The following is a 19,798-nucleotide window of genomic DNA, read 5'->3' as shown; positions in this document are numbered from 1 at the left end:
TAGAACAGCTTTTTGGAGGATGAATTTGGCAGACTGACGTCTTGTGCAACGGTGTGTGGAAAAGATAGGAGAAGGGAGAGGCTGGAGGTGTGTAGACCAGCAAGGAGGCAAGGGCAGGTGTTCTAAGCAGGAGTAGTAACTGAGGTCCTTCACTCTCATCTATTGGGCACCACTGGCATTTAGGACTCAACAATTCTTCCTTATAAGGGACTTTCCTGAATGTCACGAGACTTTTATCATTCATGCCTCTCAGACATTGAATGCTAGTTGCAGCCCCTTCCCTACATTGTTGTAACAAACAAAAGCATCTTCTTTCATCTGTAAATTCCTCCTCCCATCAGATTAGAAACCATTGGGCCTTAGACTAACAGAGGACATAAAGAGGAGAGGGCAGGAATGATGAGGTGACACTGACTTGAAAAACGATTACAATTTCTTTTTCTGTAGGACAGAGGAAAATTGATATAAATGGTGATTCTATGGGCTCTAAGATGCGGTGAATGGAAGATAAGTGACTCATTATGGAGAGAGGCAACCCCAAAGAAATAGCTTCAGGAACAGGCAGAAATAAAAATCAAGGACAGTGAGGAACTCAAAACTCAGAGTTTTCATTCTGAACCATGACCTCTCTGACAGTTATTTTTTATTATTATTATTATTATTATTATTATTTGAGACAGAGTGTCGCTCTATCACCCAGCCTGGAGTGCAGTGGCTTGAATTTGGCTTACTGCAACCTCTGCCTCCCAGATTCAAGTGTTTCTCATGCCTCAGGCTCCTGAGTAGCTGGGACTACAGGCATGTGCCACCAAGCCTGACTAATTTTTATATTTTTTGTAGAAACAGGGTTTCGCCATGCTGCTCAGGCTCGTCTTGAACTCCTGACCTCAAGTGATCCACCCACCTCAGCCTCCCAGAGTGCTGGGATTACAGGTGTGAGCCATTGCGCTGGCCTTCAGTTCTATTTATTAAACATTTTCTCTCAAAACATGCACAAAGGGAGCAGGCACCACGCCCTGTCACAAGGGGGAGCTCCTGCCGAATGCAGAGCTCTGTTCTAGTAATAGTCTTTACAGCTTTGAAAACTCTAGAATCTGAGCCAATATTCTTTTTCCAGCCAAACTGCCAGGAATTAATAGCTGTTAATGGTTCCACAGCTGCTGCCAGGTTTTTTTTTTTTTTTTGGTGAGCTATAATGTATTCAATAATAGTTTATTTCTGTCAAAGTCAGATACTGACGTTTGAGATAGAATTAATTCTTTGTATTTTGATTTATTATAATCAAAATGTGTTAATTAACCTTTGAGCTCAAACAGTAATCATAGTTGATGTGTACTTTATTTTGGCTTAGTTTGCATGGATATAGTAATGTCTCATTACATCAATTAACATTTATCAATTAATTAACATGTATTAAACATTCTCAAGCCAAAATAATTAAAACACACTTAAATTCCATAATTCCACAACTGCTCTGGGTTTTGGTGATGAATGAAAAGATAAGAGGATGGGAAAAATAAACTAATATCTGGGTCATCATACAACCATTTTGTTTTTAGAGACAATTTCAGTTCATAGGAGCACCATCCAGCAAACAAAAATTCAAATTAAATAGTTGATTCAAATTGAATAGCCAATGACAGTCCATTCAAATGGAATAGCCAAAAACCCAAATCGAATAGTGGTTCATGCCAATAATCTCAGCACTTCGGGAGGCTGAGGCAGAATTTTGCTTGAGGCCAGGAGTTCCAGACTAGCCTGGTCAACATAACAAGACTCCCATCTCTGCAAAACATAATAAAAAATTTATCTGAGTGCAGTGGTTGGCACCTGTTCCTATCTACTTGGAAGACTTAGGTGGGAAGACTGCTTGAGCCAAGAAGTTCAGGATTGCGATGAGCTATCATCAAACCACTGCACTCCAACCTGGGTGACAGAGTGAGACCCTGTCTCAAAAAAAAGTCAGTGAGTCAGTGACAGACTCCTTCCCTTCTCCTCTCTCTTCTTCCTTCCCCATATCCAATTATTTACAAACCCTGATTTTAAGTTCAAATATATATCAGATATATTTTCCCCTCTTCATCCTGAACATTCTTCTTATAGTTCTCATGCCTCATCTGGACTATTGCAATAACCTCCCAATAGGTCAAAATCCTCATTGCTTTGGAATAGGCTCCCTAGAGTCAGCGGCAGAGAGTGCTAGGTATTCGCCATGATCCTCTTTTTTCTTCTGGGCACATAATTGGGTTGCATTTCCCAGCTTCCTTGAGTTTAGTTTGATCGTGTGACCTAGTTCTAGACAATGGAATGTAGGCAGAAGTGATTTGTCCCACTTCAAGGCTTGGGGCATACAACCTCCTGCAGGAGTGCCTCTATGCTCTTTTCCCTTTCTGATTGACTGGGATGGTGTCCCCAGGGCAAATTTGATGATGGGAAGATGGTAGAGCCATTGTCAGCCTGGATTCCCAAATGACTGCACCATCCTCTACCATCAGCACTGCAGACTGGAATCACCTTTTATTGCCACATGACTGATAAGTCAACATCTCTTCTGGTGAGCCATTACTTGTTGGGCTTTATTTGTTACAGAAGCCTAGCCCTCCTAATGTGTGTGAGTGTAGGCAAGTGTGATTTCTAATTACATAGGCATACGCACACATGTCATTTGTATTTTAATGGTTCTGATGTCAATCCTACACGTATGCCTTTTATCGCCTACTCTTTCATATTCTGTTTGACCTAGGCTGTTTTATTCTCATGGCCCACAGTGTCATTAACTGTAAGTGCTTTCAGACCTTATCACCATTAACTAAATATCAAAATACAAATTAACTAGTAGCCTCCACTTCTACAACTTGTTTTCTTTGTTTCTCAGTCCACAGAAGCCACACACTATCTAAACTGCGTCGACTGAAGGAAGACAGTAATCCTGCTTATCTGCCCTTTAGGGATACCATGATTTAGAAGAAAATATATATCTTGAGAGTACTGTTTGACAGGTACTGGCAGGTGCCTCTCCTCGGTGTTCCCTCTGCATTCTGTAGGGCATGCTGAAGCACAAGTAGCTGGACTGCCTTTGGGGGAATCCGAACACTATCACTTCAAAAACACCTAAACAGATCCATTTTGTTTCAAAACATCTAGCCTGGACCCACTGTGGTAATAGAGGGACAATTTGCCCCTGTGAACTCAAGTAACCATGAGTGGCCTCAATGTTATTTTAAAGAACTTTCTTGTGAACTATATGATTTTCTCATTTGTCTACCCGAGGTCACCACATAACTGGCATTACTTTCATATGTAATATGACCAAAGAAGAAACAAATAAAATCAAAGACACAGAGGATGGTAATATTTTCTGATTTGCAGAGCCAGGGGTCATGGGTTCTGAAGTCCATCTGTCTGAGTTCAAATCCTCGTAGCTCACAGGTTTGTACGATTCTGGCTAGCCACTTAAATTCTCTCAGCTTCAGTTACCTTGCCTCTGCAATAGGGAAAATACTACCAATCTTCTGGGACTGTGGTAAGGATTAAATGAGAGAATTTACGCTCATTAGCATAAAATCATGCTTATAAAGCCTGATGCATTCTTAGGAAGGAAACTGATTAGGAAAGAAACAGGACTGAAATGTCAGGAGTCATGAGACCCACTCATCTCCTTCCTTCAACAAATTGGCTTACTGTAAGCATGAAAATCTTCTCTATCTCTGAATCTGAATTCTTTACCTCAAATGGAGATGATAAGATGACAGAAAATGTGATAACTCAGTTTAGAAATCAAACACAAATCAAAGTGAAAACATAGCTCAAATGCAAACAATTGTAGTATTTAATGCAAGAAATTTTGGAGGTGGTTTGAATTTACCTATTTATTGCTTCTAGTCAATTCCATGACCAATGATGTTGATTAATTTATATGAAAGAATTTTGTATAGTTAAGTTGTCAGTTGGTGCTAAAATCCACTAGAGCGATAGCAGATCAGAGTGGGAAGAGAGAGAAGGTTCGTCATCCAATTGTGTCTTCAGATAAATCAGTTAACTGTTAGAAATCTCTTCTTCTATTTGTAAATTGGTATCAGTGAGACACTTACCTACTCATCAGGACCATCAAAAGGGAAAAATAAGAGACTACCTGTGAAAATAGTTTGTAAATTACATGCTTTATAAATTGTTATACTTAAAATTGCTATTTTTATATTAGCTGCTAATAGTTTACTTCCCTTTAGCTGGGGAGATGAGTCATGAAATGTCATAAAAATGCTGAATGATTTGAACATGTGATTACTTTGCCGCAAAGTCCTCTTTTGCATTGTTATGTTATACTAACAAGTTTGTATACTGCATATTCAGATTTCAAATAGGTGAGAAATGATTTTGATGCTTCAAAGGATGTAATTAGTTCTAGAAATGGAAAGACAAATATCTAGCCAAATTTCTGGAACATGAAAATAGGGGCTAGCATGATGTCATCATGCTTATTTTCTTCTTCCTCTATATTCTAATTCTTTCAATAAGCCAAAATGAATTTTTTAAATGCAAGCACTCAAACAAACCAAAAAGAAAAGGAAAAAAAAATCACTGATATGGCGAGCTAGACAATTGTTTTAACAAGTTTTCTCTTAGGTTTCCATTCTATCTGTGATTACTTCACAATTTTAAACCACGTCTCAAAACTAGGTTTTTTATTGAAATGTGAATTCAGGCCTTTTCAGTCATCCTTCATCATAGGATCATTGCAGTTTATAGCTGGAAGGAACATTAGAGGTAATCTACACTTGCCTTATCATTCTGTAGGCAAAAAAAAAAAAAAAAAAAGGCTCAGAAAGATAGATGAATTTGCCGTGATTACACAGCCAACTGCCCAGGCTTCCTGGCTTAGTTCAGGGTACATTTCAGTATATCTCACTGCATTTGTTCTCCTTCCCTATATATAAATTTTTAGATTCCCTTTCCAATTACATTTTAAGTCAACCACCAAACAGTTGGCACTTGAACATAGACCACCCAGGGGTCTTCACTGGTCAGTTTATGTTTCTCTGTCTTGTATCCCTGACCTCAAAACAGGTTTCTTAAAGATGGGGACTGCATGATGATTTCAAAGGGCTGCACAGACATTATTCTGTGTGATATACACAACAGCCCTATGAAATGTACAAGGCAGGAACTCTCATTTGGTTGTGGCAGGTAGAACCAGATTAAAAGCTAGACAATATATCTATAAAACTTCACAAGTTATATAATTTATATATATATATTTTTCCATTTGGAGAGTTAGGGGGGTAAGGAGGGAGGTGAGGGCATGGTCTGACTGCTTCCTTTTGTTTTCACAGAATATATTTTAATGCAAGTTGATTTTGAAATTTTCACATGAATTTAACACTCCTAGCTTTTTTCCATGTAACACCAGGCCTTGGGTAGGAAGTGTCTTACCTCGCTCCAGTTTCCGACGATCCAGTGTGCAGAGCCATGGTCGTTTGCGAGCTGCTTGTAATTGGAGGCATTCAGCAAAAAGCCCTCGGCAATCAGACTTGTTGCATCCTCCTCAGTCAGGACTGGTTCAGTACTTTCTGTTTGATTCATGTCGTTTGGAAGTTTCAGATGGTTATGGTTTGCTGTCTTTCCTGAGGGTTCTGGCTGGTGGTCTCCTCCCAGAGGGAGTAGAGTGTCAGCTGGCTTTTCAGTAACCGTCCCCTCAACTATGGGTGTCCCAGTTTTGGGAGTACTGGGCCTTTGGCTGGGGAGCAGTCCTTCCATCACTGTGCTGAAGGGTGGCCACGGGGACTCCCCACTGAGATCTGGTGTCAGCGGAGGTGCAAGTGGCATTTCTGTACTTTCCACTGGAGCGTCATTTCCAGGTACTCTGATCTTGGTCCATATTACAGGGTTGCTTTCATCTTTGCCCTCAGGCTGTTCCCTGTCTTCCCCTGAGCCACTGTGAATCTCCATTTCTGGACCTTTGGTCAAGGTATTGTAAAATGGAGTCACAGGCCAAGTCATAGGGTTGCGGGAAGATGACAAGTCAGAATCACTTGTTGTAGCTACAAGGCCTCCCTCCCAGGTAGGACCAGCATCTGAACTGGAAACATTTTCCTCACTTGGCTGAATGCTCACGGACTGGGAAGTGAGGATGGGCTGAGAAGTGCTTCCAGTGGAAATGAGATAGCGAGAGCTCAGCTCAGGTTGGGTTGAGCTATCTTGCCACTGTTTCCCACCCATGTCTCCTTCTTTGGAGGCTGTGGTAGGACGAGGGCTGCTGATTGCTGCAGGGCTTGTGCTCATAGACTCAGGCCCTATGGGTGTGGTCAGCATTCTGGGCCTGGATGTAGGTAGAGGGACGGGCTTTACGGGGTCCTGCTCAGGTGTTGGTGGGTTTTTTTCATTGGAAATAGTGCCTTTGTTGGGTTTCAGACCTCTCCGGCTAGACGGGCATTGCTGGAGGCCACACAGAGCCCGGCTGTTGGGTTTCCTTGTCACATCGCAAGGTTCATCATGGTTCTTGGCACATGTGACACTGCGGATCCGCACTCCACCACCACAGGAAACAGAACACTAGAAGAGAGAAACAGCTGTTAGTCTGGTGAGAGAAGATGCTTTTGTTCTCATGTTCAGGTCTATAACAGATCAAAACAGGCCTGATGGAAACTGAACTATGCAGCTAAAATTGTCTGCTCTCTCTACATTTGGTTTCTGTGCTCTTTCAGTTTTCCATGGAAATATGTATATCCTGGAGACCAGCTGGGACTCAGTCTCAACCATTTATTCTTCACAAACTGAAAATGTAAACCATGACGTAGTCAAACTACATTCCTTTTGGGCTGTGAACCATGGATGGTGGGATCCACAATGAGTGTAATGGTTTACACAAGTCGCCAAATCTTTTAAAGAGCTAGTAAGTCACATTGTCTCTTTTCTGGGATTGTGATTTTATTAAATTAATATATAATGTGTACATATTCTCTGGAATATGAAATTCGGTATAAGGAACCTTTCCCTTTATATTTAGAAAGCAACCATCATAACTCACACATTTTCCCCAGGTACCTTAAGCTCCATTTTCACTTGCCTGTGGCAGGTGGAATCACATTAAAAGCTAGATAATCAACATACTCACACATGTGCATAGATGCAAGACCTACTCTAAAATTTAAAGGTACATAGTTAATCAAAGGTAGGAAATAGCTCTTCCCAAGGAGTTAGGTGAATCCCTTAGCATGGCACTGAGGTATACATTGGGGTACTGGTAGGAGCCCCTCCCCAGTGTTCCCTCCATATTCTGTATGCCACGCTGAAGCCCAAGCAGCTAGACTGCCTTTGGGGGAATCCTAACGGAATGGGCCTTCCTCAGGATACATGGTAAAGAATGTTCATTGCATCAATTTCAACACATGTGGATGGCAGATACGGAGTTGCTATAAAACATGAAATGTCTAAATATTTTGAAAAATCCATACTTTTACCAAACAGTTCCATTTTTAGCTTCTCTTTCCAATGGCATTTGAAGTCAACCACCAAACAGTTGGCACTTGAACACAGACCACCCAGGGGTCTTCTCTGGTCATTTTACATTTCTCTGTCATGTATCCCTGACCTCAAAGCAGGTTTCTTAAGGATGGGGACTGCATAATGATTTCAGAGGGCTGCACAGACATTATTCTGTGTGACATACATGATGTCCCTATGAGATGTACAAGGAAGGAACTGTTATTCTGCCTTCCACAAGTGAGTAACCTGAGACCCAGGAACTCACTTGAAAGGCAGCAAGTCCGTTGAAGAATAAGCATTAGCTTTATTTATTTATTTTTTATTTTATTTTGTTTTATTTTTGAGACAGAGTCTCACTCTGTCACCCAGGCTGGAGTGCAGTGGCGCGATCTCGGCTCACTGCAAGCTCTGTCTTCCGTGTTCACACCATTCTCCTGCCTCAGCCTACCGAGTAGCTGGGACTACAGGCGCCCGCCACCACATCCGGCTAATTTTTTGTATTTTTAGTACAGACGAGGTTTCACCGTGTTAGCCAGGATGGTCTCAATCTCCTGAGCTCATGATCCTCCCGCCTTGGCCTCCCAAAGTGCTGGGATTACAGGCGTGAGTCATCGTGCGCAGCCAGCATTAGATTTATTTTTACCCCCATCCCCAAACCTAGCGCAACACACTGTACAAGTAGCTGTCCATGGAGTTCACTCAGTGACTTTTGATTTATGAAAAGCTACCCAAAGGCAGGAACTGTTTTTTGTTCGTAATGGAATTCCAGGATAGTTCTGAGGACACAGTGATCACCTTGTACATATTAATTAAGTGACTCTTTTACTTGAAAAAAAAAATCAGGAATGGAAAAATTCTCACTCATGAGCTTCTGCATTTAGTTTAAGGTCCTTGCCTTCTCAAGTTCTATTTTCAATTTTCTCTAAGTAGGAACATAATATTGACATAGAAACTTATCCTTTATTTTGTTTCAATCAAACGTAATCACTCACTGATATATAACGGCTCTGTGAAATCAGCTCTTTTGAAAAGCAGGAGATGCTGTGAGCACAGGAGAATATACAGCTGAAGGAGTGTCCAACTGTGGATTTGGACCCAACCAGTGAAGCTGTTGACTTAAGATATCCACAAAATATTAAAACAAGTTGCTCTAAGATGGAACTTTCAGGTTTGTTTTGAAATAATAATAAAAATAATTTGGGCGGAAATGATGCTTAATGCACACTCATTTCCTACCAAGGTGGCGGCTACCAACTGCAAGTATCGGAGACCAACAGGGAGGGAAGAGTCTCTTCTGGCATGGTCCATGACTCACTTCTCCCTGGACCTGGAAAGGGAAGGCAGGACGTATTTATCTTCCTGATGTGCTGCATTGTTTCTTCCCTTCTTGTGTAGGAGGATACTCTGTGCTCCATCTATTTTAGTCATGTGGAGTACTTCTCCATTTGTTACATTCTAATCTGAACTTCTTGGATTTTCAAATCCCCACTTTGTAAAATGTATCAGTTTTGTATGTGTGAACACATTTCCACGCTGGCTGCCTCAGGCAGGCTCAGTCTTGAGAGCTGACTGATAACTGCGATCCCAGCTGCTGCCAACTCTTCTCAGGCAGCAGGTGACCCTCTTCTGGCTTTCCTTTCCATGAAGTATTAGACTAGGTAGTGACATAATAGGAAACGCTTCTATTTTTCTTTTCTTTCTCTTCTTTCTCTTTTTCTTTTTGGTTTGTTTTGACTTGAAATGTTGCTAATATCTCTAAAGAAGTTAGCTTTACTTATACACTTTTACAAAAATTCTTAAAATGCAAAATTATAGGGGCATATCCCCTCCACCTCCCCAGTGAACTATGAAGTAAAAAAAAAACAAAACTATAAAACCTCTGAGAAACAGCTTAAATTCCCTGATCTATCATATTAACTCCCTGCATGATTCAGTGACTAAGTCAGCTTCCTCACCTGGAAACAGAGACAGCAGCACCTACCTTTGCAGGCTACTGTACGGATTACCTTCAACAATAGGCTTAACAGAGGTGGCATAATATATGAAGACAATTAGCGATTGAAAGCTATTATTATCACTATTCTAATAATGATGCTGATAATAATAATAGTGATCACAACAAAAGGCTTGGGGTTCCCCAATTTCCACTGCTCTTGTGGGTGACACACAAAACTGTCTCATCAGGGAGGTGTGAAGTGAGCAGCTGTCTTGGTGAGGTGAGTGCAGGTACATGTCTACAAGATACTGTGGAGACCCACACACCCCCTAATGGTTTACTGCTGGATGTTTTTAGATTCAGATTTCCTAAAGCTAACAGATGGATATGTGGTTTTCAAATTTACAAATAACAAGAACTAAGTAATCTTACTGATGGTGTGAATTTGCTCAACCTAAAAGAGTAAGGCAGGAGTAAAGAATAGCTACTGTAGCCGGGCGCGGTGGCTCAAGCCTGTAATCCCAGCACTTTGGGAGGCCGAGACGGGCGGATCACGAGGTCAGGAGATCGAGATCATCCTGGCTAACATGGTGAAACCCCGTCTCTACTAAAAAAAAATACAAAAAACTAGCCGGGCGAGGTGGCGGGCGCCTGTAGTCCCAGCTACTCCGGAGACTGAGGCAGGAGAATGGCGTAAACCCGGGAGGCGGAGCTTGCAGTGAGCTGAGATCCGGCCACTACACTCCAGCCCAGGCGACAGAGTGGGACTCCGTCTCAAAAAAAAAGCTACTGTATTAGTTTGTTTTCATGTTGCTATAAAGAAATACCAAGATGGGGAAATTTATAAAGGAAAAAGGTTTAATTGACTCACAGTTCTGCATAGGTGGGGAGGCCTCAGGAAACTTACAATCATGGTAGAAGAGGAAGCAAACACGTCCTTCTTCACATGGTGACAGGAGAGAGAAGTGCAGAGTGAAGAGGGGGAAAGCCCCTTATAAAGCCATCAGATCTCAAGGGAACTCACTGTCACAAGAACAGCATGGGGGAACTGCTCCCATAATCCAATCATTCCCCATGAGGTCCCTCCCTCAACACATGGGGATTACAATTTTGATTACCACTCAAAATAAGATTTGGGTGGGGACACAGAGACAGACCATTTCAGCTATCTAGCTGGTTGCTGAGTTAAAATACATTAGATTTTAATATTTTGAAACAGAAGATGGTTCTTGAAGAGGAGTTCCAAGTAGCAGCCTAACGGTTACATGTGGCCCACTGACATGTATTCTTTGACTTGCTCAATCTTAAAACCCACCAATCTACCAACCAACCAACAAACAAAACACGAAAACCAAAATAGTAGCCAACATTTTAAAAATTAGAAATTTTATGTTAATAAAATTCCTGATTTTTAACTTCTCTTGGAAAAGCTGATGATCGCATCTATAGTTCTCATTCCCAAATAGCAACCCAAAACCTGATTAATGAAGACCTGGGATCTGGGAGTTTATATGTCCCTCAGTGCACCAACCTTTCATCTACCTCTACTTTTCTTAGCCAGCAGACGCTGAATCTTCCAAATAACCCACGATTGCCATTCCTTAGTTCTGGGGCACAGTATGCCCAGCTGGACAGTATTAGCTGTCTGCCAAGCTTATTGGGCCTGAATACAAACTTGCCTTTTCGCCTAGTCACTGCAGAACAGGCATTGCTGCTTTGTATTCAACTCCACGCTTCTTCCAGTACATCTTCCAACTGTGTTAATCTCCTCAGGAACTGTCAAGCTCTACAGATGAGATAAATGCAGTACACGACACCACACTCCAAACCCATCTCAATTGGTAGTTTCAGAATTCTCCAAAACAACTTCAGCTATGATTATCGTATGCCCTTACCTTGTAATTTTGAACCCTGGACTATGCAAGCAGCATGTCAACCTGTTAACCTGCTCTCTAGGAGTCATTTTGCTCTCACTTGTCACCATCCTGGATACAGGCTTCTTGTGGGGGAACCCACTGAGAAAGGGGTTTGCTGCCAAATTTATCAACTCCACCAACCTGTGGTCCACTGTTGGGGGTGAGGAGGCTCACAACTGGCACTGAGCTGTAGTGCTGAGAAAGAGTTTATTCGAAAACATGGTCGGAGTTTATCAGAGGGTTTGGGCTAAAGGGCTGAGTAGAGAAACAGTGAATACTTTGGGCATTAAAACATTGAATGCACAATCTCAGAAATTTATAAATGAATAATTAGCTCTCATACAAACACCAGCTTTGAAAACAAGCTAAAACACATAGGTATCAGTTTTGGGTTGAATTGTGTCCCTCTCAAAAAAGATATGTCAAAATCCCAATGCCCCCAATCTCAGAATGTGATCTTATTTGGAGAAAGGATCTTTAAAAAGGTAATCAAGTTACAAGAAGGTCATTAGGTTAGGCCTAGTGGTATCCATATCAAAAGGGGAATCTGAACACAGTGATCACAGGCAGGTAGAATGTCATCTGAAAATGAAGGCAGAGGTTGGAGTGATGCATTTACAAGCCAATGAGCACCAAAGATTGACATCAAACCACCAGAAGCTGGGAGAAAGGCATGGAAAAAATCGCCCTCCCAGCTTTCAGAAGGAATTCATTTTGCCAACACCTTGACCTTGATTTTGTAGCTTCTGCAGATGTGAGACAATAAATTCCTGTTATTTAATCTGCCCAGTTTGTGGTACTTCGTTAGGGCAGCCCTCGGGAACTGAGACAGTAGCCTAGGTAATTAAAACAAATCAGACCTGATGAGGACCATCAACATAGCTCTCAGCTGGTTTTTTGTAAGTAGTTGTTGCAAAAAGAGGTGCCCATATCTGTTCTCCACAAACCCTGGCCAAGCACAGGCTACTGATGCCTGGGAAGAAATGAGATGTTGACACTAATGACACTCCACACCAAAAGAGGGAGTGACAAGGTCAGAATATCAGGTGACCAGCCCCACAGGAGTGCCTGGAACTGGGGAATCCAGAGGGTCAGCGACTCTCAAAAATGTCCTTATCCCTCCATGCTCTCTCTTCCCTCAGGTGGCAGGGATTTCACGAGTCTAGCTTTGCTTCCCACTTAGCAATAGACATAGCATTGCCTTTTGAGCCACGCCTTCTGTCCCAAGAGCCAGAGACAGCTCATTTGTGAACACCGGCATTCGGTCTATTTGGTTACTCTGCATTCCAACACCCCTGTGATGAGCTTTGTACTATATCGATTCTCAGTACCTTGGTTAAGTGAATGTTTTGTTTGTGTGTTTTTGTCAGGCACAGGAAGGGTCGGTTAAAGATCTTCCTAGACTCTTGGTGTGTCTGCTTTTAAAGCCTCCACCAATGTCCTGTCAAATACATTCAAATGTATTTATCATCTCAAGTAAAATGTAACTTTTGCTATAAAAAAAAATTTGAATTTTTTTTTTCCATTTCACTTTTTAAAAATGTTTATGCGTACATAGTAGGTATATATATTTATGGGGTAATGAGATGTTTTGATGCCGGCATGCAATGTGAAATAAGCACATCATAGAGAATGGGGTATCCATCCCCTCAAGCTTTTATCCTTCCAGTTACAAACAATCTAATTATACCCTTTAAGTTACTTTAAAATGTGTAATTAAGTTATTATTAACCATAGTCATCTCATTGTGCTATCAAATAGTAGGTCTTATTCATTCTTTCTATTTTTTGTACCTATTAATCATCCCCACCTTCCCTGCAAACTCTCACTACTGTTTCTAGCCTCTAGTAACCATCCTTTCACTCTCTATGTCCGTAAGTTCAATTGTTTTGATGTTTAGAGTCCTAAAATAAGTGAGAACATGCAATATTTCTCTTTCTGTGCCTGGCTTATTTCACTTCACATAATGATCTTTAGTTTATCCACGTTGTTGCAAATGACTGAATCTCACTCATTTCTGTGGCTGAATAGTACTCCATCATGTATATGTACCACATTTTCTTTATCTGTTCATCTGTTGAGGGACGCTTAGGTTGTTTCCAAATCTTAGCTATTGTAAACAGTGCTGCAACAAACATAGGAGTGCAGATATCTCTTTAATAGACTGGTTTCCTTTCCTTTTGGTATATACCCAGCAGTGGGATTGCTGGATCACGTGGTGGCTTAACTTTTACCTTTTTGAGGAACCTCCAAACTGTTCTCCACAGTGGTTAAACTATTTACATTCCTACCAACAGCGTACGAGGGGTCCCTTTTCTCCACATCCTCATCAGCATTTGTTTTTGCCGTCTTTGGGATGTAAGCCATTTTAACTGGGGTAAAAATGGTATCTCATTATAGTTTTGATATGCATTTCTCTGATGATAATGATGTTGAGCACATTTTCGTATGCCTGTTTGCCACGAGTATGCCTTCTTTGGAGAAATGTCTATTCAAACCTTTCGCGAAAGGCTGTATCTTTTTCCTGCGCTTTTGAAGTTATTCAGGGATGGCAACATTTAATTTTGGGGAAGCTCTGATTTCTCAGCAATCGTTATGCACAGTCTGAAATTCCAACAGAATGAGAAAAGCCAGCCTGCAAATCATTTCCAAACACAAAACATTTCTTATGAATACTAAAAACTGTCATATTGCTACATTTTGCAGATATCTGAGATGTAGTATGGCAAAGTATATATTCAGAGTAGACACTGTGCTGCCTGCATTCAAATCCTGGCTCCATGTGACTTTGGACAAATTTCTAAATGTTTCTATGCCTCAGTTTCTTCACTTGTATTAATAAAATGGGGCTCAATAAGTCATGGTGAAGATTAAATGTGCTAATACCCATAAAAGTACTTAATAGATACATACATAATACATAGTAATAATGCATACAAAATGCTTGGTATGTATTTGCTATTAATATGTAATTAAATATTGATTTCTGATTTGGCAGGGTCCTTTTGTTTTTATAGAAGCAATGCATGAGGTTTTTTTTCAGGTCTCAAATAGTTGTGCAGGCCCTTGAAAAATCTGTAGGCCAGAAGCACTGCACTTACAGTGTTTCATGCATAAAATGAATGAGCTCAGGGAGGGGCCTGAGCTCCCTGAGTGAAAACTTACGGGGCCACAGATCAGTTCCTTCAGCACATTTGGGTACAACTGATTGAACAAGGTTTGCAAAGTCAGATTAGCATGGAAAATAGACTTTTGTCTTCTTGTCTGATAATAATTTAGTGAACACTTACTATTTACCAGGCACTATGCTAAGTGTTTGCATGAATTATCTTCTTCAATTCTTACAATAATCCTATGTTTCTCAATGACAACAGGCTAGGAGAGAATTAACACTGGTTCAAGGCCACACAATTAGAGATTGCCAGGGCTGGAAAACCTAGAAAAATTATCACCCATCATTACATTAGTCTAATTACTAGGAGAAATAACATGTTGGTTTATAGTTGAGGAAACTGAGGTCCTATAAGGAAAAATCATTTTCCTAAGACTGTATAACATGCAATACAAGTTTATGCAATACAAGACCAGAACTAAGATGGTTCTCTGCGATCTCAGCCAGGACTCTTCCTACTTCCCTTTCTGCCAAGGATGCACTAATCAAACATTTATTAAGTACATGGTGGTTATCCATGCATCCATCCATCCATCCATCCATCCAAAGAAAAAGATGGCACAGCTTTTTACAAAGTATCTGACTGAATCATTCTCTAGTTATATCCTTGGAGTCATTATTACAAATCTCATATAATTTTGGCAAGTTATTTTAAAGCTCTCGTTGGGGGTACCACGGGTGTCTCTTGAAGAAGTGGTACCCTTCCGTCTATCAGATAGAAAGAATTATGGAACCCACTGGGCTGCCCTTGTTGCCCTGGTTGTCTGGATGCACTGGGTTAAACTGAAAGCTTCATCAAAATAACCCTATTATTCTCAGGTTTAGCATATTGCTCTCTGCTCCCAGGTATGGCTACAACTTCCAGTTCACCACTTCAATGTCCACAGCCCTTTTATTGTAAACTGCCTGAAATGCCTTTGGAAAGGAAAACTGTATAAATAAACACACACATCCTGGCTTCTGGAGTGTCCTGTTTGCCACACATACACATTTGAGCCCAGGAAGCCATGCTCTAGGGACTGTGCCCCTCACTACTAGACTGGCTGCCTCTCACAAGGCATGCCCCTGAAATGGTGTATCTGGGAAGCAAGAGAGCCACAATAACTTTGATACCTGGTCTCTATTTACAATAAATAGAGTTCCCTTCTTTACCCCTAAGTCCACAAAGTAGGGTGGGCAAAACCAGGATAAGATTCTTGGTAAAACCTGAGATTGGAGGTGGGAGTCAGGTATCTAGAACATAAGCTTAGAGAAAAGGGGCTGGTCACAGCGGGCAGGAAAGCCTGCCTGGGGCAGCAGGGGAGAGAACTCCCCTTTCTGATTCCTGCTGGAACAGGGAGGAGTGTACTGACCTGGCACAGCTGGGCCCACTCTTCCCTTACTGCTTGAGTTGGTGGAGTGCTTTGATAGGGAAGGGAGCTCATGAATGTACTTTCTCTTTCTTCTCTCTTAGGTTAACCCAGAGAAGGCCATTTTATAGCAATCTAGAAGGCTGTCAGTTCTTGGGCCTTTTGGATCAGTAACCTTACAGTTTTAGACCATCCACGGTGACCCAAATGACACAGTGCAGACCAAATGATGGCTGGGGCACTATCCTGCTTCAAATAATGTTGGTCTCCAGACAAAATCTAGACAATACATACTGCCTGCCAAGAATCGCTATGTCATCTCTCTTTAAAAAAAGTATCTGGGCATAGTTAGAATGTCAAAGACATTTCATCATACTCCAGCAAAGTTCATTAGAAGGTTATTAGTAAGACAGCAGAGAGAAGAAAGGAAGACCCGTTTGATGAATATTTTGATACTGATTTAACTAAAAGCACTCCAATGACATCTTCTGAATGACGGCATTGGCCTAGCCTTTCTGCTCAGCTCTGTCAAGTGGAAGCTAGAAACTGTCCGTGTGTGGTCCATTGACTATGCAATGGCTGCATACGGAACCACAGACCTGAGTGCTTCTTACATCATGCCAACTTTTTGGTCTCTTGTTCTCCAGTTAAGACAGGTTACTACGCTTCCCATAAACATGAACACAATAAGAACTCCTCAGCCAAATCTGTAATTGCAGTCCTCTGAAAAAGCATTAAGATGTTGGCAATTAGTAAATTCTACATGACAAGAATTATTAACAGTTTTGGATGCAGCCAACACATTTTTGGCAAACAGATTTAATAGGCCAGTCACAATACTCTATTCAGCCTTATTTTGACAACACTGTAATTTACAGAAACCAAGGTTGTGGTGGACTAATAAGGCAGGACAGCCAAATGCTGTGATTATACTCCTCCAGGAATAGCAAAAAGAATGTTTGGTTTATCACTGATGTGTGTACATACATTGGTAAGTGAATCAGTAATACACCCGTATTTGTATGTAGGTATATTTCTTTACATGCATACCTTTGTCCTTCCTTTCCTTTCTTTCCTTTTTTCTTTTTCTTCTCTGGATCCTATCTCTCCCACTGGATGGAAGTTCTTACCATCTAGGGACCATACTTTCTGTTTCTTTTCTTTTTTTTTTTTTAATTTCACCTAGACGCCCAAGACAACATCCTGTACAGATTCAGAAGGTAAATAAACCTAAACTGTGACATAAGCTAATAAAAGGGAGTCTTGGAAATAAGGTTTCATCAAAGCTGCTGTATTTAAATGAATGTTTTGCTTTCAAATAGGTATCTTCAGAGATGGTACCTTTGCTTACACACATTTTAGAATTCTTCTTTCAGAGCAGGTGCAAAGCAATCTGTCACATATTTATAATCAAATATTTTTTAAACACAAAAATTTTGATGACATTATTCATTTATCCATCAGGCCCCATTCTAATCGGCTTTCTGTGGCATTCTCCTGAATCAGATATTCTCCACTTTCTCCCGAGTCCTCATAGGAGTTCCTAAAATATCCTGAGCAATGGTGGCATTATTGTTATTATTATTTTGAGACAGAGTCTCACTTTCTCAACCAGGCTGGATGGAGTACAGTGTCATGATATCAGTTCACTACGGTCTCAATCTCCCAGGCTTAAGTGATCCTCCTGCCTCAGCCCCCACAAATAGCTGGGACTACAGGCATGCCACCATGCCAGGCTAATTGTATTTTCAATAGAGATAGGGTTTCATCATGCTGCTTAGGCTGGTCTCAAACTCCTAAGCTCAAGTGATCCTCCTGCCTCGGCCTCTGAAAGTGCTGGGATTACAGGTGCCTGGCCAGTGGTAGCATTATTATGGAAGCATATGGCTATTCAAGGAAGTTTTTAAGATAAAGTCAGCATCCATCTCTAAACACTGGCCTGTTAATTTTTAAAAAACATGTACTTCCTAGTTATTCCTTAGGTTATTCACTGAACTGCATATAGGGAAGCAGAGCTGAGGCCCTTGGAGACTTTGGGGCCCTCCACTAATAACTGGGAACATGACAAGGCCTGACAAAACCAGATGCCAAAGTGACCCAAAGAAAATTAAAGCCTGGGAGAGCTTTTCATAACCTTCCAACTTACTGATTTTCAATTTTAGTCAGATAATTAGATCAAATTAATTTGGGGAAAATGCAACATTCATCTGAACTTATGTGTCTGATAATAGATGTTATAAACCTTGGTCTGGTTTGGCCTTGACACATGGTGAACAGACGGATAATTTGAGGGGATTTTTCTTAATGTCAAGTGACACTCTTTTGGTTTGGGTTTACTATAGTGATGTGCTGGTCAATGTTTTATAAATCACTTTTGGGGTGCGTGGGAGGTCCCTGATCTGCTACCAATGGTTTAACAACAGGCCTGGCCAAGCTTCTGATTTATTAATTAGTCGTTATGATCCTGTACTGGCGGGGCGGAATCTACCTCACCCCTGTCAGGTAGTAAGCTGACCATTGAGCAAGTGAGAGCAAGATCCCGTATGAATGGAAAACGAGCAGTTCAGGGATATTTTGCAATTTTACCTAGGGTCACCTCGGATTGGATAATGAGAAGGAAGGCAGGGGCTGATGAAGCTTGAATAATGCCAGTTTCCCCTCTGAGCCCTGAGCTCACCTCACTCCAGTTGCCCACTGTCCAGTCCGAGGGGCACAGGATGTCTCTGTTACAGGAAAGGAGGGTCTTGGGCTTCAGCAGGTGCTGGCAGTCTGTGGGCGGGAGAGCCTGCTCGTCAGAGCCCATGGTCTGGATGCACAGCACGGTTCGCTTCTTCTCCCCGTGGGGCCCGCATGTCGCGGAGCATGCTTCCCACTCCCCTGCCCACCACCTGCAGGCAAACATGGACATGTGAGATAAGATCGCCAACGTAAGCATACATTCCATTCAACCACTGAGAAAGCAGGGGCAGAAATGCAGATCACAGGGCTGGGAGGGCCATGCAGACACTCCAACTCACTAGGGGGTGTGCTGCAGACAGGGCCACGGTGTCTTCAATCATAACTCCAGAGCTCAGCAGAGTGCCTGGCATAAGCAGTTGCTAAATACGCATGTTTTTGAATAAGAAAAAAATATATATGCATGCCCTCTCTTTTCAGTAAGAAAACTGAGGTCCAGGGTTCTGCTGTGCAACTTTAAGCAAGTTTAAGTCTCACTTTCTCCTCTATTCAATGGGTGTAAAAATATATGAGCGTTGTTGCGCATTAAATGAAAGACCAGTTCATGTCAAGTGTATAGTACAGAGCCTGACATATAACAAGAACTCAAGCATTTGTTATGATTTGTTGTTATTTTGATCGTGCTTTTGAGTAAAAGAGTCCAATTAGAATCTAGGTCTCCTGGCTCTTAATTGAACATAAAAGTAGGCACTTTAACATAAATTTTTAAATTATTTAGGAGGTGATCAATTAGGGACATTGCCTTTATTTTTTTCCCTACCTCCTGAAGTCTACTTGTTAATATTTTCACTGCTCCCTTTGATAAGAAATGAGTAGAAAAAGAATAAACTTAAATGAAATAATTTTTTACTCAAGAATCTAGGATGTGGGCCCACTGGTTACACAGAAGTAGCTTTTGAAAATGGCAGGGAGCCATCTCTTGTCCTTCTTCTCCATTATTGTGCAAATCTTCCCCAGCACCGAAGATAGAACAGGTATCTTCACTCAGTGTGGTTTGGGTCCATTATTGTTCCTCTGTACAGCCCACTTTTCCATCCCTTCATATAGTAACAAGTGGGACACTTTTATTTCTCATGGGAAAATAGTACACTGGGGGAAGTCCTTCATTCCTGACTTCAAGAAAGCCTCCTGACTTGAGACAGCATTGAATTTTGGTAATTTTGAAGATAAAACATTTTACTTTTATTTACTAAATATTGAATTTATT

At 41.3% G+C, this 19,798-nt stretch overlaps 1 protein-coding gene across 1 annotated transcript in view; it reads right to left on the bottom strand.

The window, feature by feature from the left end:
- Positions 1–19,798, bottom strand: part of ADAMTS12 (ADAM metallopeptidase with thrombospondin type 1 motif 12) — a 411,005-nt gene that overhangs the window by 46,419 nt on the left and 344,788 nt on the right. Inside the window, exons 18-19 of the mRNA XM_033179311.1 lie at positions 18,533–18,743; positions 5,431–6,549 (exon numbers count right to left, since the gene is read on the bottom strand). Of these exons, the coding sequence (XP_033035202.1) occupies positions 5,431–6,549; positions 18,533–18,743 (1,330 nt within the window). The remainder of the gene's footprint in view (positions 1–5,430; positions 6,550–18,532; positions 18,744–19,798) is intronic.

The sequence above is a fragment of the Trachypithecus francoisi genome, unplaced genomic scaffold, assembly GCF_009764315.1.
Source record: "Trachypithecus francoisi isolate TF-2019V2 unplaced genomic scaffold, Tfra_2.0 Lachesis_group2, whole genome shotgun sequence".
Classification (NCBI taxonomy): Eukaryota; Metazoa; Chordata; class Mammalia; order Primates; family Cercopithecidae; genus Trachypithecus; species Trachypithecus francoisi.
The sequence above is the reverse complement of the archived record's forward strand: the minus strand, read 5'-3'. Positions and strand labels throughout refer to the sequence as shown.